This window comes from Etheostoma cragini, chromosome 5 (genome assembly GCF_013103735.1).
Source record: "Etheostoma cragini isolate CJK2018 chromosome 5, CSU_Ecrag_1.0, whole genome shotgun sequence".
Lineage (NCBI taxonomy): Eukaryota > Metazoa > Chordata > Actinopteri > Perciformes > Percidae > Etheostoma > Etheostoma cragini.
This window is the reverse complement of record NC_048411.1, coordinates 9,644,197-9,669,852: the sequence shown is the minus strand read 5'-3', so window position 1 is coordinate 9,669,852 and position 25,656 is coordinate 9,644,197. Positions and strand designations below refer to the sequence as shown.

The window sequence follows — 25,656 nt, the reverse complement described above, 5'->3', positions numbered from 1 at the left end:
TTTCTCACTTCCCACTGAAGGGAACATAAAGACAGAAACTATGAACACACACAAAGACAAGCAATCAAAGTATGTGAACACCTCATCACTAAGTTGAAATGTGTTTCTATTATAGAACTAAGTTTTACACAAACAAATGTATTCTCATTTGCCAAATATATCTCAACACAGAGGTTATTGATGGGAGAGATGTTCTACAGTAGTGTATCCATTTTGTTCATGATTATTATTTATTAAGGCTATAATTGATGAACCACTGCCTTTTTCAATTAGAAGCCGACAGTAGGACAGACAATGAATTAAATGATAATGTCATGTAATTATTTAGTTATTTACACATTTGAATTTTGGTATTTAAAAAAACATATTAAGGTAGAAATTGGAATTGTATATACAGTGCATACACTTAAACACCATCTAACCTTCACAAAGAGCACACACATGCACACACACACACACTCACACACACACACACAAACACACACACACACACACACACGCAAAGACACACACACACATACATATACACGCTCGAGCAAGCAATAAAACAGCTTGTAGCTCATCTGGGAAATCAGAACAGAGCTTGTTGTTGTTGCTATTGTAATGACCGGTTTGTATAAGCTGCTGTGTGCAAATATGTGTGTGTATTTGTAAGAAAAAGCGAGAGAGAGAACGAGAGAATGATTGATAGGGTATGATAGTGTATGTGTATCAAATCTAGTGTTTTTTACTGCAGGACCTGAACAGAACATCTTCCATTAATACACTCCAGCTCTCACTCTGTTCTTTTGTGTTCATTTTTTTCACTTTCCTATTTTTGTTGCCAACTCCCACTGCTCATGTGCACACCACCACTGTGCATAAGAAAAATATCACAGTTATTCACATAGGGCCTTATTCAAACATATAACCTAGCATTATACATCAGTGCCAGCTCTAGATACTGGCTTAAAGGCATGTGTACGTCCCCTTCCTTACACAGCTACACCCTACACTGTGGATAGGACTGCCATGATTTATTTTTATATGATTAGAAATCCACATTCTTAAAACCCCAATACATCACACATACATCATTTAATTAACAATGCCGAATAAATCTTGAGTGAAATTCAGTCCACAAAATCTACAATGTGCTTCATGTGTGGCTGTTCCCTTTGTACTTCAAATACAGCTCACACGCCAAAGCCTTCTCTGCTAGGTGATATCATCAACCAAAGGTATGCTGATTTCAAACAGTACAGATGAACAGATTACTCCATCGTCAGCCAGTGAACACTAAAGGGTTCATGTAATGTGCCTGAAATCTTTTGGTGAACTACTTTGAGCGGGCTTGTCTTGCAAGGACCGAATTTTGTATAGATTTGTCCTGGCAACAGGTGCTGTGTCAGCTAGATGTGCCGGGGCCCAGGAAGAACAACTCACGTCACCGTCTCCTCCTGCCTGGCACTCTTTTAGTAGTGATAAGCAGACATAGCAACTATATACGATATGCCCAGTGTACTTGCTGGCAGAATAATTATACTACTGCGATAAAATGTTTTGATTTCCAATATTATCTTTTTGATCTGTCACAACTGAAAGGTAAATGCTGGTAAGACAAATGTGTGTTTTTTTCTTGATCAACTGACGATTACTTTAACCAAAGCTATTAATTGCTATGCGCTAAATCAATCTCCAGACATCAGGGAGCATGTAGAAAATACAAGTCAGGCTTTTGACAGTTCAAACATGTTCTACTATAAAAACGTCCTAATAATCTCATAATATACACTTTCATATTACTTCCATATAGACCAATTCAATCAGAAATGGATAATATGAAGATCCTTCTAAAGTAAGGCCCAATAAGAGCAACTTGTCATCAATTATTCCATATGATGTTAGCTCCTCGTGGAGCTTCTCTAAAAGGCAGTTAAATGATTGATGGTACCCAAAATGATTTTCTGGCTGTGTGTGTGTGTGTATGTGTGTGTGTGTGTGTGTGTGTGTGTGTGTGTGTGTGTGTGTGTGTGTGTGAGAGAGTTTTTTTAAAAGTCTAATTTTTTTACAAGTGCATTGAAGAGATAATGCAACCCTGCTGAAAAAAGGTATTTTTAATAGACCATGCTTCCTTTTACATTAGTAGCTTACATATTACACAGTGTATCAGTAATTTGCCAGCAATATTTCTTTTGCATTGTTTTCCTGGAATCCAATTATATTAGCGAAGCAGGCATTTGGGCAGAACTTTGCCTAAATGGATTTTTTTAAATATAATTGCTTTTCAGGTAGTAGTCTCATTATTAAAGACATTATGATTATAATAGGTCACACTTCTCTATATTTTATAATTTCATCATCACGATGTATAACAAAAACTATTGAATAGAACATGTGAGTCAAAAGGGCAGGATTTCAGAGAATGGTTTGTGCAATTATTGAAGTTGTGGATATGGATGAGAGAGGAAGACCTGTGTGGACACACACTCATACAGCAGAGTAGAATACCTATACACTTGGAAGGGAACTACTTTTCACAGAGAGAGAAGGGTGGATGGCCACACAGACTATATGTTAGAGATTAGGCAGCCGGTGGTGCAGGGCACTGATACTAGTGCAGCACAGACTGCTTGCTGCAACAAGCTGTCCCCCCTCTGTTAGACGATGGAGACAGAGAGAGAGGGTGAGGGCACAGACACAGAGGGAGAGATAAAGCAAGGGTTTTATGTGGGCTGGACAAATTGGAAGAGAGATTGAAGGAAAGGAAGAAAGGGGAGAGAACAGAAGGAAAGCATGGTGTACAAGCTGTTTGGAGACTGCACTAACACACATGTTGCTTATCAGCAGGGGAGAAAGAAAAAGGCGGAGAGGGGGGGCACTGGAAGAGAGAATGGGAGACAGGAGTAGTGAAAGTGCTTAGAGGCTTGTTTGTGTTCGTGCCCGGCTACTGTCCCTTTAATGCAATGGCAGACATGCTGTATGAGTGTTTGGCAGAGACGACAGAAGGACTGTAATAGAGCTACAGAGGCAGGAAGCAACACACCCGTGTTTGGCAGATGAAACAAGGTTAGCTCAGGGAAAACAAATAGTTTGGGAGAACGGAAGGAAACAAAAAAAATCATATTGTATTTTCATAGCTGTTGGTAAAGAGTAAGCAGATAAAAAGAAATGAGACAAGTGTACTCTGACAATTCAATATTACAACGCATTAGGAAGCTTAAAATCAAATCTCTCCCTCCACTGGTGGAGTTGATGATGTGGGGTGAGAGGAAGTGTAGCGGCTAATACAGTAATTGCCCTAGTCCAATTTCAAGAGGAGACTCTTTTTTGTGTGTACCAGCAGTAATTTTAGGCATAGTAGGACAGAATGTTTGACATTTATTCATACTTTTCTGATAGTTTTACTTTTTACAACATTCTGTGCATATTGATTTAGTCACAGCTGTTAATCTCTCAGTGCTGTAAACACTGTTCCCTGCTCTATTGCTTCTAAATGTCACCTGCGATTGTGTTCAGAATCGCTGTGAGTCATATATGTAACAATCAGACCGAAACAGTTTGCTGCACAGTGTGCATGGATGTGTTAGCCACAGGGAGCGAAAGTGAGACATTGATGAAGCGTCATACAACATTTAGTGACTGTAAGATTCCTTTTAAGCCGGAGGATAACTACAGTATGCTGTTTGACTGTGTGTTCATAAATGAGTGGTTTGTGTTCATCTAAGTGTGTGTGGGGTAGGTGGGTGAGTTCTGTAGAGTGAAAGAGATGGTTGTAACAGTAAATGACTCCTCTGGACCCCACACAGCATTGGTCGATGGTCCAATTACTTTTCAATGTGTGTGATTAGACAAGTGCCCTAGGTGTGTGTGTGCGTGTGTGTGTGTGTGTGTGTGTGTGTGTGTGTGTGTGTGTTTGTGTGTGTGTGCGTGTGTGTAAGAGTTAGCTGGTCTAAATCACATTGGAGGTGGGAAAGTGACTAAGGTATGCCCCCCATTTTCAACATTATAGTAGGCTGGTTGTCAGATCACCATGGCCTGATGAAAATACACACACCTTAGTCAGTGTGTGTGTGTGTGTGTGTGTGTGTGTGTGTTTGTGTTTGTTTCAACTTTAATGATCCTGAGCTCATAATCTCTCTATTTTTCTTTCCATTAAAACACGTTGCATTATTTACTATTTTGCTTAATGAACACCACTAATTTAAAGCAGGTGTGTTATGTTCACATAACAAAAATTATCACACTTGTACAAACCATTGTTCCCTGAAGAAAAATTAGAAAAAAACAAAAACATGAATCCTTGCTGCAAACTTTTCAAAAACAATATGAGTGCCTACAAATGACTTGAGGAATTAATGAACAATGTCAGCTACCATCAAGCCGTTATAAAAACATGACCCTGCTGTGAGTTAATACAAAATCTCACTTATCACTTCTGCAAAATGACATATGCTGCTAGTGAGAGTGGCAAAACTCCATCAACACATATTTGCATGATATTGTTTGCTTGAATATCTGTTTGTTGTTACTGATGCAACATTGATTCCTCCTGAGAACCACATAAAGCATTAAAGCTACAGTTTGCTAATGCTACATGTTGTATTGTTTTTCACTTTATTCCCATCACATTAGTCAAGAAGATTCTAATGACTGCTAAAAAGGAGCACAAATGATGATAGCAAAACACATTTTAATACCCATGCATATTTCTTGATGGCAAAACTCATCATCAGATTCTAGCTTTGGGAGAGTGTTTTTTTTGGAGTGGAAGGTTCACATGAAACTGCCTTATATTTTTTAAATGGTGCTCTTAGACTTTGATAAAGACAAAAAAATCAATATATGATATAGTATAGTATATACATGTATATGCGTATATACTGTATAGATAGCCTTTAATATTAGACTCACGGTCCATTAAAACAGCAACAAAAAAGACACAGATACACAGATACCACTAATCCCATAAGGGGGACTGGTATCGCAAAGCACTGAACCTCGGGCCAATCAGATGTGAAACAACAGAGTTACAAGAAGAATTCAGGCGACCAATACATTTATACATCAAATTCCTCAGTAAAGCAGAGAATGCAACGACTCCTGCTTGACAGAACAATTCACTTGCACTCCACCACCTAGGTTTCCTTAGTAGAATGCCCCAACAATCATTATAAGCGACCCAAAGTTTATCGAAGCTTGCCTTTTTGTACTAGACCCACAAGGGGGCGGTGTAAAAAGCAGTACACTATACTTTAAAGAGGTTTATCTCAACAGTATCAGAACACCAGGAGAACTTCCTGGCAAGAATGTTAGCCTGCACATATAACATGCAACGCTGCCTATACGCCTATATGTCCTCATCAACTGACATTTGATCTGTTAAGATGTGATGTGTATATATACTGTGTATATATACAGTACATAGAAATGAATATATATATATTTATAAAAATGTATATATACTGTGTATATATACAGTACATAGCAGGACACTATCCTCAAATTCATTTGTCTGTCATTCTCTTATAGCGGTACTCTCACAACATGTGGTACGCTACTGTTTTAAACTAAAGGTAAGAGCAGCTTTGGATTCAGTTGTTATGGCCACACGGGATCTGTGGATATGGCATTCCACAGAATTTTCTGCAGATTCTAAACAAATTTTTTAATTAACACATCTCCACCCCAAGCACAAAAAACCTCTAGTCCTCTAAATTCTGCAGATTTTATTTCTGCATCACTGTTGAAAACTGTAAAAAAAAAACTGCAGAGGCTGTTTGGGTCTTTTTATGGCTAATGAAACTAATTAACTTAGCATTAGCTTAACTTGCAAATTAACCCTTACTAATTAGCTAACTAAATTACAAGTTAAAAACAAATGCTACTAAATGCAGCAAGTGAAGTGTGATGATGTAATTGCAGCTTACAGTTTTATGTTTGGAACAAAAGTGTCTTTTACTGCATAAAAAAAAGTTTGGAGTGATATTAGCTCATGACAAAATTGTAAGTGACAGACTTAAATATTTGTATCCACATAAGTTGGTCCCTGCATAAAAGGTTTGGGAATCAATGCCATACTGTTCCCAGCCCAAGGGGGGCACGAGCCAAAAATGACCATCACCTTTTTGCATAAAGCCTGAAGACTCAGCAAGTTGTTAGTCATCATCTCAAACACATTACATGTAAGATAAACGGTTGTGATCGGCCCACCTGGAAATCTCTCTAAAGGGACCAGACATATCTGTCAGAGCAAAAAACATACGAGCTCACAGATTAGTCTGGTTCCCGGGCTAACAATGTGACTCATATGATAGAATAGCTTGTAATTATTGCTGTAGAGCCTTACTTTACTGTTTGCTGGGTAGCTGGCTTTAGAATAGCTAAATTACATTTAAGGATTGTCATTGCTCTACAATTTTAATCAAAGTTATTAGGCCAGTAGGTCCTACAAGTTTGCTAAGAACTCTATGAAGAACTCCGGATGTTGTGCTGGGGGAATTCACACATAAGATAATGTTTGTCAGAAAAGTGTTAAGATGAAAGGCATACGGGAGAAATAATTTACTTTCGTCCAATGTAAAATAAAGACTGAACAGAGAGCAGTACATGAGCAACAGAGGCAAGCGAAGACAAGAGAATAAAGATAGTGCCAGATAAATAGGAGGAAAAGCATTGTGGGATGCTAATGGCAGTGTTTTGAAGCCTCAGTCTTTACTGTAACAGTTTAGGTACAGTTACCATGAAGACTGAGCCCCCCCCCCCCACAAAAGCACATTCATTTCATACTGTTAGGGGGAAATGAGCCCTTATCTGGAGCTGTGGAGATAAGCGGAGGCAGTGGGCCACTATGCTAGCCAGACTGCCATTTTAGGTCCTGACTCACATGTGGTCGTCCACCCACACACACACACACACACACACACACGCACACATGCAAGGCTACGTTCACACTCTCCTGTGATATGAAAGTCAAAACAGTATAAATATAGAGTGGAAATCTTGGTATTCAGACAATATAGCACAGTCAATTGTTTTGTAATATTGCAAAGAGGTTCTTTCAATTTATTGACTTACTGTCCTCTACTTCATCTATTCACAGTCATATTTTGGTCTGAGAAATGGAACTATTTAAGATAAATATGTAGCCTTGGGCTGAAATATAAAAGTAATATTTTCTAAGAGGAATTAATGAAGCAGAGATCCAAAAGCAACATTCATTGAAGAGGCACTATATAAAAATGTTAGATAATAATTGTCATTAGAATGGCTGGTGAACATACGTATGTGTCTATATTGAAAAAAGTGGATGGTAACACTCATCTTCCTCACCTCCAGAAATTGGGCCTTTAAAAAACTGAAATCTCAGTGGCAATGACTCATTTAATCATCATCTAATCAAACAATTCAGAATCCACAATGTATTATGGTCAATCCAAAGTGAAAGTGGGAGAATAAAATTAGATTTGCCTTTGAAGCATAATGTGTGTGCATTTCATGTGTTTGCATGTGTCTGAATGACTGAGTGAATGCTATACAGCAATACAAATCCAGCCTGCCCCTGATGGATGGTCTCTGTGATTACTGTTGTGCTTGACAATGTTGATTGATGCGTTTCTCCTAGTCATATTGACTTATGTTTAAACGCTGTGGGAAATGCCGCACAGACTACTTTACATTGCTCTACCACAACAATTCAATTTGCCTTCTTTATTTATCTACCCCTTTTTTGACTTTTCATTAAAAACACTTCCCCCGGTCTGGTACTACTGTTTCTCTGTCACCCAACTCTTAAAAAGATACTCTTTTTCGTTGGTTTATAACACATTATGTGTGTACAGTATTATAAACTTTTTTTTCTTTTGTAAATTACACTATATATACAGTATACATGAACAGTTGAACAGTAATGAATAGTATGAATATGCTTAGACTAGGGATACACTGATTGCAAAATTTTCAGCCGATACAATGTGTAAAATTTTCATTTGGCCAATGTCGATACAGATGCTGATGTCTCATTCATTCATTCATATTTATCATGCAGGAAAGTTAAAAAGTAACATTACATTACAATTCAAACGGGCCTGACTCAGTTTAAAAACTGGTTTTCAGCAGGTTCCTGTTCTGCAGAAACACAAAACATTGAACGTGGTAACAGCACGTTAGGACAAACATTTGTAAAGGACATCGATATGGACTAGACAAATTCGGACAATTAAAACAACAATACCGTTTTGGCACATAATGACAGAAACATAAAAGACATCAGCAGTGGCTAAACACATACATGGCGTCTTTTGCGCCAGGTAAACAAATACATCTCATTATAAAAATACATCTCATTATAAAAAATATTGAATCATAATCGTCACAGTTACGGTGAATAAGCAGAATTTCCTCACCATTAGCAAGGGTGCCTGAATGCACCATAAATAGAGTCCCGCAGGAGAGCACATTGTATTTAGTTTGCATAAGTCACTCACTGTGACTTCAGGGAAGCAGGAGGATGTTCTGTTGTTTCGCCGTCATGGTGTCTGAAAATAGTCAAGCTGCAGGCTACCAGTAAGCTAACTTTACTGTGTGTCTTTAGCTGCATGCTGTGCTGTCCGGTAGTTAACATGAGCTGTGCTCTCTGTGGCCTCTTGGCTGTGCTCTCTTGGTTATTTATTAGCTTTCAGGTAATTGTTGTACTCTTGAAATGTATGATATGAATACGTATGATATGATAAGGCTTACGCACTATATATCCGTTTGAGAATTAATGTTACAACCTAGCAATGGTCTGTGCTGAAGTCCACAATAAATTCCTTGTTGTTCTTTTTTTAAGAGGGTTTTTTGGGCATTATGACATGCAGCAAAGGGCCACAGGCCAGTGTCAAAACCTGGCCCGCTGTGTCGAAGAGTAAACCTCTTTATATGGTCCCCTGCTCTACCATCAGAGCTATCTGGGCACCCCTCCTTGGTGTTCTTGGTGTTGAAAGCCACGTTGTTGTACGCATATCACGCTTCCAGGTGCTGAACCTCCCGAGCATCGAACCTCCTCCTAGTAGGCCGACTCATCATCTTCATTAACGAGGCCAACCACTGTTGTGTCTCCATGTAGGCCTTCTGTCGCAAGTAAAGAGGGAGGAGAGAATCAGCAAACAGCCCTGTGGGACACCGGTGAGGGTAGAGGAGGGTGTGGTTGTCTAACTGAAAAGGGTCAGTTGGATGTCCAGTGTTTAGTTGCAGAGGGAAGTCTTGATGCCTATTGAATAAAGAGCTGAAGTCGAAGCGTGCATGTGTGTTTGTGTGTGTGGGTCTGTGTGTGTGGGGGGGGGGCCTTTGTGCTAACAGGAGAATTCAGAGTGAGCTTATGTTGCATTATAGTTGTGACAATCAACACATGCCAGTGTTCAGATCCACAGCTGTCAGAGTTGTGTTGTGTAATTCAACTTGGCGGATCCATGAGTAGACAATTGATACTGATAAGCGTTTTGAGTTGTATGCAATATTGTGTGCATGAATACTGCTTTATGTTTTTCTCTCTCTTGTCTGCACATGTGCCTGTGTCAGCTCTAACAGTTTTGTGTACTGTTCAGGTATGAATAATAGTAAAAGCCCCCTTGTGCCATTGGCCTCTCCTGGGGCGTTTGACTACACTGCTAATGTTTTATTGATTATACACGCTCACGTTTTGACAAGCATTTAGAACAGCTACTGTGCTTTAAATTCCTCTTTTACAATGTCTCTCATCATTGCTGCACACCATGCACGTATGAGTATCTTGTTATTCTGCTATGTGCTACCCATCTCTCCCTGTCTCTCTTTCTCTCTCTCTTAGTGCTGTCTCTCATAACCTGTCTTCTCACGTGTGCCCTGACTGTCTCATGTTTTTGGGTCCTTTCTATCTTTTGTATCATGCACATTATGTATGCTAAGAAAACCGGAAATAGCTACAGGCAGCATTCAGTATGTGAGTCAAGAGTAGGTGTTTGCACACGCACACACACACACACACACACACACACAAACACACACACACACATAAAGATCAAGGGCTGTACTGACTGTGGGATTGTAGTGAGAATAATACTACAGTAGTTTTTTTTTCCCTATGCTATAGAAATTAAGGATAGTTGGCTCATTTTCAAAAGAACAAAATATTACTAATGCCCCTGTTTTTTGCATGTTATAAAATAGAGGACACAACAATGGTAGGGGATACAAATTTTGAACGTGTGGGCGAGACTCAGATTCTGGCTCCACATCTCCCCCTCCAGGTTGAAATGAGGATACCATGTAACACAACGGGCTTCACTGGATCTGTGTGAGTTACATAAATGCAGAAAGACATGCAGATTATCAGTGAATTTCAGTTTTTTAAATCTAAATCAAAGCACTTTTGTGGTGATAATTTGAATAAAACAATGCTAAAAATAATATAAGGATGAGTGTTGGGAAAGTTATTTTTAAAAAGTAATTAGTTACAGTTACAAGTTACATCTTCCAAAAAGTAACTAAATTAGATCCTCAGTTACAAATTATGAAAGTAACAAGTTACTTCAGAAAGTGAGTTACTTTCAAGTACATTTTTAAATGCTCAAATGTGTCCCCACCTCCACCCCTCTTTAACGGAATATAAAATACATGTGCATCTTGAATTATTTATAATAAATCTGAATATTGAAATGAAATGAACAATTAATATAATACATTATTAACAGAAACTGTACACAAATCAATCAAATGCCATGTCTGTAAATATCATGTCTAGTGGATCAATACAAATAACAACATAGATGATTTGGAACTTTTGATATTTATTGCCCCACAACAGGCTGGGCAAAATTATATAATGCTTGTTAAGCACTAGAGCAAAAATACAAAAAAAATATATACACTCTTTGTAGGGCAAATAACAAAAGTGGTCTGATGTGTATACTTTTGCGCTGGTGTGTGTGTGTGTGTGTGTGTGTGTGTGTGTGTGTGTGTGTGTGTTTGTGATAGAGCGAGGGAGAAGTGAGAAAGTGACAGCGAGTAGCCACTCTAGAGTCATATTTCCTTATTTCTGACTACGGTGGGAAATCTTTAGCAGGAAAAGTACCCCCCCCCGATTTCATAACGCCATACCTATCTCTTATTGACTGACTCGCTTGTGTTGTTTGTTATGTGTCCAACTGCGTGCCTTCAAACACACAACTCTACCTCTGATTGGCTTACCATGAAATGTTACACAACCTCAGCCAGTCGTCAGCATACATGCGCTTGTCTCGTGCACGGCCCGCTAACCAAAGAAGAGAAAAGGTCTTTGCCTCCCGGCTCAGAGATCTAGTTGGTCTGATGAAAAAAACAGCTTCAATTATTGTAACGCGCCGCATTTTTCAGCATTGACAGTAACAGCGTTATTGGGATGGATAGAGTAATCAATTAGATTACTCATTACTGAAAAAGGTAACATTGTTTTTCCATCACTGTTAGGGAAACATTAGAGAGCTAAACTCCCTGCACAACCTGATCAGACCTCTGCTCTAACTGAAGGTGAGCGTAGCTATGCTGGGAATTATGTGAGGTCACAGGACTGGATGTACTGAAAAGAATGACAAAAGGTGTATTATTTCCCACTCCAACAGGTGCCAAAAAAAGCTAAAAGGAGAGCCAGAGAGATGCCAAACAAACAGTCTATGTGCATGCCTACTCAGTCCTGAGCAGAGGTATACAGTAATCAGGCGAGGAATGGGTGGACAATGGCTGTGACCTTTTTAAAGCCACTGCATGTTAACACTGATATTTTCAGTTATGGTTGAGTAGTCAAAGTTGCTGGTCACCAAAATCAATGCACCAATACAAATTCTAACTGGTGCAAGAGGAGAGTTAGGGAGATGTCAATCAACCACACACACACACACACACACAGTCCTGAGAAAAGATGCATCTATTTACGGGTAAAAACACTTGTGCGGTGCACCGTTGGTTTGTAGGACACATTTCTAAAGTATTAAGGTGTAAAAGAGTGCAATTACCTGTTATCTCTCTCCTACTTGCCTGTCAACTTTAGTACTATGATAGATTAGTTGCCTCTAATGCAAAATCCTGCTCCGGACATCGCTAAGGAAAGTAACTCTATCAGAGGAGTAAAACTGTTGATTTCTATTCTGTCAACAATACTTCCAACAGGTAATGAAATGTTAACTTAATGGCAGGGTGTCAAAAAAAACACCCGGTTTAGATAAGCCTAACTCAAGTATTTGTCCCAAGATCAGAATTGGCAGAGAATTACATATTCAAAAGTAACTTTGGGCTTTAGAGAAGTCGATTATTCCATATTTCCCTCTGCAGCATGCCCTCGGCTTCTGTGGTGTGTTTGTGTTTTCTTCTAAGCACAAATCAAGCTGTGCAATTTTGTGCATCACAGTTTGGATGTATGTGTTTGTCTTTGAAAACCGGAAGGCTAAATCACTTCTCTTTTCCCCCACTACCTCTCTCTCTCTCTCTCTCTCTCTCTCTCTCTCTCTCTCTCTCTCTCTATAGGGAAACCAGACTACTGTAGTTTGATATTTGAAGCTAAAAACAATATTTTATTGAAAGCCAAAGGCAGCACATACTGTAGATGAAGAAAATGGGGTTTAGGACTTAATGTGGTCCGAGGGAAAATTCTGGAAGTTTTTGATGCAATTTGATTGATATTAAAGTCTGGGTTCGATTTGTAAATGACCTTTGAATGAAATCTAATCACCATCATATGCACATGTGCAATGCATAATGCACCAGGGATAAACATTGGCATGTTCAGGAAAATACTTTGGCATAAAGTACATGAAGAGTGTGTTAAAAAATGGGGGCATTAGGATATAAAGTATATATACGGTTATTATTTTTTTTTTTTGCCTTTTGTTACTGTTTTAACATTTGTCACTTCTGCTCTAACTTTCTTAAATGAGTATTATGTCTATATCACAATTATGTACTTTTATTGTTTTTACATTGTGTGCTTAAATTGCATTTGTCTTGTTTCTTTTCTACAGTTTATCGTTTGGTAAACCCAATCTGATGTCAATGATTTTTGGGAATTTAACTGTTTAATGTGTTTCTTTTGTGGGCGCATTGCAGCTGGCAACGTGGGACCCGGTCCATGGCTTGAATGGCACTCTGACAGACAGGAAATTGGAAAATAACATGAGAGGAGTTGTGTTGCGAGTCGTCACTGTTCTGGTGAGTAATACCTGTATTTTCATGTGTGCAATGCATGTCTTTGTTTTATGATTCTGTTATTTCCAATTGGCCATACATGAAAGAAACACCTGTTACATTGTTCTGTTGTACACTCACTCTAAGAATCTTGCTGTGACTACTGCTGGCATGTCAGTCTTCAGCCTTTTGCTTTATTGTAAATCCGTCCTTTTGTCTAGCTTTCTGCCCATCATTCAACTCTGTCTCTCCGGAGATGTTCGGCGACAGGCTGGGAGCTTGGGGGAAGGAAAATGGCAGACAAACATTTACGAAACAAAGGGTTAAGAGGAAAACCAGAAGTCAGACAGGGCAAAACACAAAGAAAATGTAACAAGATGAGCTTACTAACAGACCAAACTATCCTCATTTCATTAGCTTCCATTTTTACGTTGGGCCGCTTGATGAAAACCCGTTGCAGTCCTGGTGATAGCGAGGCTCCAGCACTTTTTGTTTCGCCTGCAGCATCGATTTGAGTACATCCCATGAGTGCTTTAAAGATTCACTGCTGTAAATTCTTCATATCCCGTCTTTGAAGTGAGAAGCAGAGAAGAAAGAGATAATGCTAGACATCATTGTGGTGATCCTTTTTTCTTTCTCAATTTTTTTCTGTTTGATTTTCATCATCCTTTACGGAAAGAAGAATATGGATTGTGTTTTGATTATCACCACTTTCCGATGGGGTGGCTTCTATAGGCGCACTGTCTCTGCTAGTTTATAACTGTTTGTGCACTACTTTTGTTATGTTCTGTACCCCTGATTCTGTCTGTGTGTATGTATGTGTGTGTGTGTGTGTATGTGTTGCCTGAGATGACTGATGCCTGATAAGGGCCTAAAGACAGAAATAGATAGAAATGGCCAGGGTCTTGTCTGTTTTCTTTTTACGTAAGAATCGTTGGAGGCTAAATCCTCATTGTGCTGTTTGTGTTTAAGTGTGTGTGTATGATGTGAAAAGGGACCTTTGGAACAGATTGTTCTGTGTTGCCCCTGGCTTTTTGTGCTCTGATTTAACTGTTTTCTATCTGTGTGGCACAGTGATCTCCTACAGTGCAATGCAGATTGTCTCTTACTCTGTAACACGCGGAAACAAACAAATGTGTGTGAATACAAGCATGTACATGCACAAACATTAACCTTTAATTATAGGACATGTTTGCTGTATTCTATCATCCAGGCTGTTGAATAGTTATGATGTTATAAATGAGCTCAACCACTATTAGGGCCAAATGCCTCTAAAGCAATGCTATTGATTGGCTGAAACTATATTAATTTTTAAATGGAAGTTACCAAGGAATAGCTACATGACCATAAATGTGTGTTCAGGGTTTAGTAGAGCGTACATTCTGTTCACAAGTGTGACCCAATATGTTTATCTGTTCCTAATTTAGTTTGATCAAATCCGGATCAGGATCAGGATTTTGCGATTTTGCCAATTTAATCAACTCAACCATTCACCATGACTTTGGTGCGACTCGCAATTTTGACCAATAACCGGAGTTTTCTGCAACTTAAACCAATCACAGACTTTGTGTCAGCATGTGACTCTGAGAGTCAAAGAACGGGTTGACGTCACGCGTATGTGGCCATATTCATTTCCTTGTTTAACGAGACATGTGTGACTTGAACATCTCACATTTACCATCAATTGTTCAATCTAAGGGAGTAGCGGGTGTCTACGAAGCGCCATTTTAATGCTACAAAGTCATCACCCGCTGTTAGCATTCCATTGACTGTCATTTATTTTGGTGCCATTTTGACAGTGAATAACTTTGCATCTGAAGCGTTTAACTTTAGTTGTCCATTGTTTATTTCTAAAGAAACACAACAATGTACAAAAGGTTGCATTAACTTGTACCTCACGTTTTTGTAAAAAAAGGCTAACGATTGTGTCATAACAACGTGACTTGCTGTGACAAAGTTGACAAATCACTGTATTGTCTTGAGAAGAACGCGGACAGTTTGGACTTACATCAGCTGTTTAGGTTTAACTAGCATGTTAGTTAGCACTAATTAGCCTGTGCCCATGTTATCTTCTTACATGTGCCTACGCTCTTCATCTCTGCTGATTGGGAATGATTGAGATTTTTCTTGGCACAGCTACCAGAAGACTTACAACTTTCAGACAGGGTGCTCATGTCACATCTACGTTGTCAACCTTAGTTGGAGGCAGCACAGTAACACTCAACCATCACCCGAAAAGTTTTTCTAAGATCCTCCACTTGTCTCCGTCCAGAACTACGGGATCTGTTAGTCCATTTCTTTAACTATCTATGTTTCAATCCTGTCGGCTCTCTGCAGCGGGCTGGGATGCTGAGTTTCCCCCACGACTGACGTGCACACACACACACACTGTGGGGGCAGGATGAATCAGAGCTGAGACGTACAGCATGATCTAAACTGAGGATAGCTACGCTTGTTATTGGAAGAGCAATGATAAGTTAAAGTCCATTAAGTCCTTTATCAAACCGTATGATTGTCTGTCCCAGGCCAGGATAGGAAATTAACTAACAATGTAAAGATCAACAAGCCACCTACAGACATGTTCAAATTTGATTAATTCAATAACTAATTGTTTTTGGCTTAAATCCACCAGCCATTATCGTATTATACCAACATTTGCAGCATCCTAAGCCTTTTTGGTAATACTAGGAAAACTCAAACTCAGTCATTTTATTCTCACCCCAAAAAAGTTTAATTTTTATTTTTAAGGACTATACAAAAAAAAATGCAACTTTTTGTGCAACTTTCTCTGTCTCCCGCAACTTCATTGCAACAAACATACAAAAAACAACGCAACTTTTAAGTTGCTCCTACAACAACAGGCATTTTGGGCCTCAACAATCCTAAAAAAGTCAGCTAAATCCTGGAGGGACTTACACTATGCTCCTTAATTGTTTGAAGGTGAAACCCTATTTCTTCAGTTACGGCTGAGCAAACTGTAAATGTATACGGCAGCCCGAATATGCAGCCAAGGGCAGAAGATGTCCCTTTTTCACATTTCTGAAGATAATGAAAGGGCGCTCAGGGTTTTCCCCAAATTATCCATGCATTTTACTTTGGAGGAGAAGGTACACAGAAGTGCCAACTTGAATTACTGACAAAATTGTGTTGAATCTTTAAAGAGTTGTGATAATTGAGAGTGATTGATAATGATAATCAATGATGATTGATATGGCTCAATTCTACAGTTGTTCAATACCCCATAACATGTAATAATGTTATGGGGTATAGGCATATCTTTATTAGACAGTAAGAATAGAGAAGTGACAGAAAACAAGGGAAAGAGAAACGCAACAAAGGTCCCAGCTCGGAGACATTGCTGTTCCTGGTTGCTGTTTTAACCTCTATGCCACCATCTATATTAATCACAAGTCACTAAGTGTCCATGTCCTCCAGGTAAAATTCATGTTTTTAACAGTATGAAATCTAACCTTCTGCAGAGACTGGCAGGGCTTTTCAAAATACATTTTACACCAATTTCCCAGACAAATCCGCAGAGTGTTATAAATATGCTCACTGTTACAAATCCCCACATGACACTGTGATGCTCAGCATTCCCTCTAAGGACTCATTAAATGCCAAGCCACTCTTTGTGGAAAATTGCTGTTTCTTGTCCCAATGATGTCTCCAAAAACACTCAATCCCCACTTAGACCACACGGTTCTTCCAGTCAAGAGGAGACTGTGGATGAACTTGTGCAAAAGGAATTAGAGTAGAGGAAAGAGAGTAGGAAGAGAGATGAGGTACATGAAAGATGGGAGAAACATTGGGAAGATAAGGAGCAGATGGAATGGAATGATTGCTGGAAAAAGAGTAAGATTATATTGCAAGGATGACAAGTTTGAAGTACTTTAGCCTCCATGGATGGATGGATGGATAGATGGATGGCTAAATGAAGAGAGAAGTTGTCCTACACATATGTTTAGGGAAAGCTGGAGATGGGTGTGGAAAGATGCCACATGGTGTATGTCACAGCTGGTGTGTTGCAGGGGAAAGAAAGAAACCACATAGAGATTGGAAAGGGACCAAGGGGAGACGGATCAGTGTCACAAAACAAGACTACATCTGAGAAGGAAATTCTTTCGTGACAAGATTCCAGTGTGGAAACCATTAACTGAGTACGATTGAGCCTGGTAGCTCAAAGGCGTACCAACCAATGAGCTCTGGGAAGTGAACAACTTTTTAACCAGATGTAATAGATTAAGCATTTTGTAACCACAATGATCATTTCTTTAACTCACACAAATAATCGTTTGGCTGGATTGTTTCAGAGAGATTTGCCATGTTGTTTTTTTTTCCAACAGCCGCCATGTGGTTGGGGGTGACTGGGTGACTGTGTGCCACAGAGCCCGTTTTACTTGAAAAGCAAAAAAAAAAGTTTTGAAGAGTTTAGATAAATATAGGAAGAGTTTTCAGTCATTTCATTCTGTTAAATGAAAGGATGAGAAAAGTGAACTTAAAATTGGGATTCCATTTGTGACTTGAATGTATAGTTGCATCTCTATTGATTTAGCTAAGAAATTACCTTTACATGTGAGCATTCACCTTAGAAGTGTATTTGGAAAAATTCATGCACGGTCGATTTCGGGTCCAGCCATGTTGTCTTCGCCATGTTTATGATTGTTTATAAAGGTTTAAAGTGCTCACATGGGAAAGCAATTAGTGGTGCTTGGAGGGTTATTCAGTATGTATGGGTGTGTGTGCTAGCGGGGGTTCCTGTCTGGATGGACAGATGCTTGTGGTGAAAGAGGGACTTGGCATGCATGTCCACTCACTGCCTAATAGCTTATTGAACAGCAGCAGCTAGCGAGGATTAGAAAACGTCAAGTTAATGCATAGCATGGCCTGTGTGTGTGTGTGTGTGTGTGTGTGTTTGTGTGTGTGTGTGTGTGTGTGTGTGTGTGTGTGTGTGTCTAATGTGCAGCAAGTTTTCAGTGAACAACACACAGGCCCTCATAAATCTGTGAGACATATTGGCCTAAAACATTTCCCTTAGGGACATTTAGGGACAATGGGGGTGGGGGGGGGGAGGTAAAAAGACAGTAACTGAAGAAAAAAACTCCTCTATTAAACACTTAATTATAGTACAGTAATTAAAAACATACTTTTTTTGTTTCTTGTTGTTACTAGCATCCGGCTGGCTATGGAAAATACCCCGTTCCTCCCTGTGCTGTGCTCACTTAATTTCCTAAAATGTCAGCATTGCTTGATGTCATTTAATCTCAACAGGAAGCTGCCCTTTAGACGCCATTGATATATTGATAAAGAGATTCAGTCGTCCCAAGCGCATTTCAAAATTAGCCAATAAAAAACAAATCTGCTGAATTGCATGGTGCGAGTATTGATTTTCTACATTTTAATTCACTTGAAAATGTTACACAGACTGTATTTAAATAAACTATTAAGCGTGGACCCCTCTATGGATAAAAAGAAAGATGGGTAGGGAATTGTGAGAGCCTAGCCAAAACAAAATCAAGGGGGTATATTTTTTTTCTCCTGTAATTCCGAGTAATTAAAAAAAAAAAAAAAACACATGGGCAGATATTAAGTACAACATCTGTTTTGGTACATTTGTTTGCCAAAAGAAGGCAGAATTATTTCAGTTTTTTATCTTAACCTTTGTTTCCAATATTGCTTTAAAGAAAAATGTGCTATCATTGGTAATTCATTTTCTGCAATTTCCATTTTGTGTACAGTTATAAATGTTCAGTAAAGGCACATTAGAGCAATGTTTTATGGATCCCCAGGCTGTTAGTATCTCATATCGCACTAGGGATACCCATGCATGTCACAAGAGAGAGGGATGTGATACATATTTCACCCACGGGGGTGAGATTTCATACACAGGGGTGAGATTTCTCCCTGGCTGTCAGAGGGGGGACAAATCACCAGAATACATAGGATGGTAATGCATATTGAGAGTTGGGGGTAGCAATATGTCACTAAACAACAAGCCTGCGAGCATTTGTAAAATGTGCTGGTCTTAAAACATGAAAAGGCTTTGATTTTGTTATCAGTGGTAGGATTTTTTTTTTTTACAATGCATTTTCAACCCCAGAAGCTTACCTTTATGTTTAGTGTTTGACAATACTAAAATCTAATTTAACTTTTTTGTCATCCAGACATTCTCCTACACATTAAGATGAGCATTTGTGGAGATATAATGGCCATTTGACTAATTGGGTGATTTAATGCCTGATTGACTACTTGCATTGATTGACTGCTTGACTGACTCACTGATTGATCTTTGCCTTCCAGGAGGAGCCGTTTGTAATGGTGTCAGAGAATGTTCTAGGAAAACCAAAGAAGTACCAGGGCTTTTCTATTGACGTCCTGGATGCTCTGTCCAACTACCTGGGCTTTAAGTACGAGATCTACGTCGCACCAGACCACAAGTACGGCAGCTTGCATCCTGACGGTCAGTGGAATGGACTGATGGGCGAATTGGTCTTTAAGGTGAGGAGAAATAATTTACATGCATGCACAAACACACGTGAGCACACAAAAAACACAATTGCAATATCAGAACAACAGACATAATTCCTTAGGCATCCCTTATGTTACGTAGGACTAAAGCCTCTAAAGACTAAAGTCCCATCATAGCATTCCCACTAGAAATATCACATCAAAAGCAAATATGCCATTTGGCTACCAAAGAGCTTACTTTAACTTAAATATAAATTTAGACAACCATTCATTAACTATTGCATGTTGTCTGAAGTGGGCTGGAGAGGGGCTGACATCAAAGATGCAGAGCTATCGTTGCGTATATTGGTAAAAAAATAAAGCAGCATTCTAATCATTTTACTAACTTCAAGTATCTTCAAATATTTGATGCATAACTAGAACACTCAAATAGCTTCATTGAAAAGCCAAAAAGTGTTGATGATGTTTCTTAAGAGACTGTGAAGCTATGAATGTGGATTTCACAAAGATTGAGAGGTCTACAGTTTAATTTCAATTTCAATTTTATTTTATTTATAGTATCAATTCATAACAAGAGTTATCTCAAGACATTTTACAGATAGAGTAGGTCAGTTTAAGGCCCAAACATTGGCACAGTTGGATGATAACTACTTTACTCTCTCTTACCATAGCCGGGTTACTTGAGGAAGTTCTTTGTAGCCTTCGTAGTCCACACAGTTTACCAGTTTTGTTGTAACAAACTAACAAATCAATCTGCCTGGTGTAATGCCCTGAATTTAGCTGCAAAAGATATCTGTTGTCTTTCTGTCTGTCCAGCTTCTCTAGTAGCCAATGGCAAAGCAAAAGCATTAATCACACTTGAGATTGTTTTGTCAAAAAACTAAATATGTTTGATATTATAATCCATCTGGTAATCTTTGACAGTTTGAAGCAGAAATGAAGCAGCAGAGAAACAGAACGAAAGAAAAAGGGCCTTTCAAATATGTCCTGTGTTAATAGTAACAATTCAGATTTTTAAGCTTGACTCAAAAATCAATCAAACATTTTGGGATCAATATCTCTATGAAAAAGAACTCCCAGCACTTGCAAGATATTTGCACTCATGCTTATCCTTTACCCTTTTCTGTAGAAAAGACAGAGCTGATTTTATTTTGCCACAGAAACCAATGCTTAGCTAACACATGAAGAGCCATCTGAATACACTGAATAGCTCATGGTTCCTCAGACCTCCACTGTTCCTCTGGGGCCTCGGTTCTTTAAAACATTCATTGGGTGTTGTCATGTGGAGCCCCTGCGACAATAAGCCTTGAGCTGACATCTCACAGTCACGCCATGCCTTTTTTTTTACCCAAAATAATTTATTGACTGCAAAAATGACATGCAAGAAGGCCAAGGCTGTAAAAACAATTGTGCTTTTTCCATTCAATACCATAACTAAGTAGAAGGACGATTAAAGAAATGTTTTAGCTAGGTACAACACTGTCACCATTCAGTTTGCTAAAACTAATTATTAATTCGTAATAGCTACTACAACCACCTTCGCAATTGAACTATTTGGATCTTTACATACTTACTGTGCCAGAATGAGGAATGAGGACCACAATGGAAATTAGTCCTGGACTTTATTGGGTTTTCATCCTTGATTGTATTTTATATCTATTCATGTATCATCAAATGTAAGACATGATATATTTCATCCTGAAAGTTAAGATGAGTTGACTTGAAGACAATAATAATAATAATTATAATAATAATAATTCATTACATTTATATAGAGCTTTATCAAAGACACTCAAAACGCTTCAGGAGACTCTCCGCTGTGTAGCACCCACCCAGGGCAGCCTGACACGCAACACACATCACCTTGGCAGAGGGAGGGGAACATGTTTTTAGTGGTTGGGGCAACCGGAGCACCTGGAGAAAACCCCATGCAGACACACGGAGAACATGCAAGATCCACACAGAAAGGCTGGGACAACCAGGGTTCAAACCCTGGAATTGTGTTCATGAACTCCCCATTTACAAATCTCTTAAATCTTTAAGTATACCTAATTTGGTCGTTTTTCTAGGATAAACACATGGCAAGTATTTCAAACCCAGTTAGATTTGTCAGGTATGACATTTGGACGGTCAACTGGTAAAGGGCAATTAAATATAACAGAGCACAGGTTACTTTCACTTTAAGAAATTAATTTAACAGTAGAAAAAAAACTATAGCGGCAGAAGATTCTCATGCACTCATACTTTTATTCATAAAGACCAAGCTGGTCTTTGAATACCTTAGCCTACCTGCATGCTCACATCTGCCTGTGTGTGTACAATGCCCTTAGATGTAATGCTGGAATTGCACTAAGCTACTGCACATATTCTTAATTGCCCATAGATCAAAGGTGTTTTTTAAATTATCCGCAAGGTTTTCTCTGAAGTTCTCCTTCATTTTATGTTTTTTCAATACTGGGCTCTCCTTTCCTTGACCTTGTAAACATGAACGTATATAGAAACGATAGAGAAATGCTTTTAAGTCCAATGCATAAATATGTATAATCAGACAAGCACAGGCTGTAAATAAACAGGACATTTTTGTTTTCGCCATCAGTCAGCAACACGGGTTATCTCTCTAAAAACCCAATTATATCATATACATTTTACCCAGAGTGCTTTGGAAGTTTCCATGTTGACTGACCACAGCAATCAGCAGGAGAATTCATCTCACTCACACACACACACACACACACACACATACACACACACACACACACACACACACACACACACAAACACACACACACACTTTGCATTTGCATGCATATCGTTGTTGTCTCAACCAACAGGCATTCTGCAGGGCTTCTCCTAATATTCTTCTAATGCAGTGTAAGTGAGAATTTCTGCACATTTAAGCATTTTGTCTCCTCACTCAACTGTGAAATTAGCATTTTTTTTGCCTACAGAGGATACAATTTTTGTTTGTTTTGTGTGTGTGTGCATTTGAGGATATGAATGTTTGCGTGTGTGCGGGTGCCTGTGTGGTGGCTGTATAATGTTCACCTATAAAATCACAACATTGGTTAAAGGGAATTTCTAGTAAATAAAATGTCATTATTTAGCAAGTTGATAGTAAATATGTGCAATCTTTTGCACTAATGTTCAAACGTGCACATTCAAAACAACATCTTAAACCCTTGTTATGTCACAAGCAGAATGTGTTATGTCACAACTGTTAGCCAATCACTGGGGACTGAAAACATTTTAATTAGCCATTATTGTTTCTGCATTTAAGATGAGCTCAGCCTACGTTTCTTGGCAGACATACTCACTTACAGCTTTTTTTCACTGCACGTAAATAATTAAAGCAGTCATTAGTTGTCTCTTGACATTCCAAGCATTTCAAATGATGGGAAAGGCTTTGAACGCTTTGAATAAATGAACGATTCAAAAGCACATATGATGCCCAGTCCCCGCTGGGTTTAGAGTGGGCTTACACGACTTTACTTCTGTACAGTACAGAGGCAAAACGGATCATGAAGCACATAATAACAATATCCGTACATGAGCCTACTTTCGGGTACCTTCTTCTTTCTGACCATAGTTTTATCTTCATGAATCCTAGAGAAAAACATACTATTCAACATACTTTGAAGATCACTATCGGCCCCTTTAGGGAGAAATGTATTGAATGGACATTCAGGGTGTCAACGAAAAGTGTAACCTAATAATTTCTTGTTTAATTTTCATTGCTTAATTGTAGTGCTGTCAAACGATTAAAATATTGAATCGTGTTTAATCGCATTAATGTCACAGTTAACTTGCAATTATTAATTGCACATGTATATATGTTCTAAATGTCCCTTGATTTCTTTTTGTCGCATTATTTTTTCTCATTTTAATGCTCTTATCAACATGGAAAAGTGGATTGGCTTGCTTTGTAAAAATGTTTTTTTTTCAAAATTTGAAACAACAGTGGCATATAGCCAACTGTAACACTATCCATCTATAAAAGGGTAGAAAAAAAACTTAGACGGGGGGAGAATTGGCGTCAGCTGTGTGCTTGGCCATTAAGTGGTATTTCAGACTGGACGTGCTGCGATGACAGCTCAGTTCACAACAACCAAACACACAAATAACTTTGGTCTTGTCAATCAAACCATTTGATAACTTTAAAAAAATTAAACTTTCCATTTAAAATCTTATTGGCATCCATTTTGGCGTCTGTCGCTTGCAATCCACTCAAAACGTAAAGTTACTACTCTTTGGTCGTGTGTCCAGCGTGCCTGATTTTTGGTGTGGTGTTTTAGTTTTTCTAATATTATTAGTAGAGTATTAAAAACTACAAAGTTTGCTAGGCCAGAAAGAACGTTAATCTTGCCATAAAAAAACTTTACGCCTTTAAAATGGGTTAACACGGTTAAAACACCTTTAACTGACAGCACTATTTAATTAATTAAAAGTAACACCATGGTCAAAGACCGCCTCAAATTTGATAGAGTTTAGTAAAGCTTTCACAACATTACAGAAATTCTCATCAATACCTAAATATAGATAGATAGATAGATAGATAGATAGATAGATAGATAGATAGATAGATAGATAGATAGATAGCAGCTTCAATACAGACATGACACCACACATTTACTCAAATACATCCATACCAATAAGTTAAAATATAAAAATATAAATGAAGGGAAGTAATTTTTGTGCATTATAGAGTTGTAAAGCAGCTGGTATGAAGGACTTCCTGTAGCGCTTTGACTTGCGCATTTGTGCCATCTGTCTTTGACTGAAGGTGCTGCTTTTTATCACTTTAGGAGGTGAAATGGATGTGCAGGGCTGGTCAGTATTGATCCTAGTTGACTTAATGGTCTGGCCCCTGCCACCACTCGGACCATCTCTAGTTTAGCCCGGACAACAGAGCCGGCCTTCTTGATGAGCTTGTCCATTCTGTTTCTGTCTTCTGTGTGGACGGCGTCTCCCCAACTGTCCACAGCCACACATAAAAAGGAGCACTGGCCACCACTGTGTAATAGACACCGCAGAGTAAGGGTGGTCCTCCTTATGGCCCTTCCAGTCCAGTTTGCTGTCAAGCTGCACGCCCAGGTACCTGTGGTTTGCTATCAACTCCACCTGGTTTGTGTTGGTTGGATCCTCCTCCTCCCACTCCTGAAGTCCACAACCATCTCCTTTTGTTTTGGTACTGAGATGGAGGTGATTGTCCGCACTCCATTTCACAAATTTGTTGATTGTTCCTCTGTACTCCTCCTCATTGCCTCCATTGATAAGGCCGACAACTGGTATCATCTGAGAATTTCTGCAAGAAACATCTGTCGGTGTTTTGTTGGAGATCCACTGTAGATAGTAAACAGTAACCGAGCCAGCACAGTTCCTTGTGGCGCCCCCTGCTGCTTAGAATAGTGCTTGAGACATTGTTCTGCAGGTGTACTGTGGTCTAGATAGATGTGGGTTAGATAATCCAAACGCCACAGGAAATTTAAAGGATCCACCTTTATCTTTCCTATCTTCTCCCCTAGCAGTCGAGGCTGAAAGGTATTAAAGGCTCTTGAGAAGTCCAAAAATGAAATCTGCACAGGTCTTCAGTAGCATTGGACTGATGTCATCCGGCCCCACTGCTTTCCCTGTCTTCAGTCCGCCCAGCATCCTTTTGACCTGAGCAGGGTGAAGAATCATTAGGCGGGGCTGCTGGTGGGGTAGGAGGAGGGACAAGGGGACTACCAGCTGATGATATCATAAGTGTGTTGGAGAGAGGGGGAGGAAATGGAGCAGAAGCAACGATGGTCAGCAGACCAGGTTGGGGAGGCTGGAGTGATGTGGGGCAGTCAAATCTGTTGAAGAGTCTGTTCAGATCATCAGCAAGACTCTGCCATCAGGCAGCATACCGCCATTCTGCTTCACGCCTGTGATCGTCCGCATCCCAGCCCACACCTGCCTCACTCCCTATTGCTGCAGCTGTAGTTCAAATTTGAACCTATATGCTTATTTTCCCTCCTTAATCTTCCCTTTTAGTACTTTTTGAAATTCTTTGATTTTATT

The 25,656-nt window shown here is 39.1% G+C and overlaps 1 protein-coding gene across 3 annotated transcripts in view; it reads left to right on the top strand.

The window, feature by feature from the left end:
- grid2 (glutamate receptor, ionotropic, delta 2) overlaps positions 1–25,656 on the top strand; it is a 468,031-nt gene that overhangs the window by 338,494 nt on the left and 103,881 nt on the right. For all 3 annotated transcript variants that reach the window (XR_004656592.1, XM_034871281.1, XM_034871282.1), the window contains exons 9-10: positions 13,072–13,173; positions 19,447–19,644. Coding sequence is in view for 2 of the 3 variants with exons in the window: in XM_034871281.1 (XP_034727172.1) it covers positions 13,072–13,173; positions 19,447–19,644 (300 nt within the window). In the remaining variant the exon portion in view is untranslated. The remainder of the gene's footprint in view (positions 1–13,071; positions 13,174–19,446; positions 19,645–25,656) is intronic.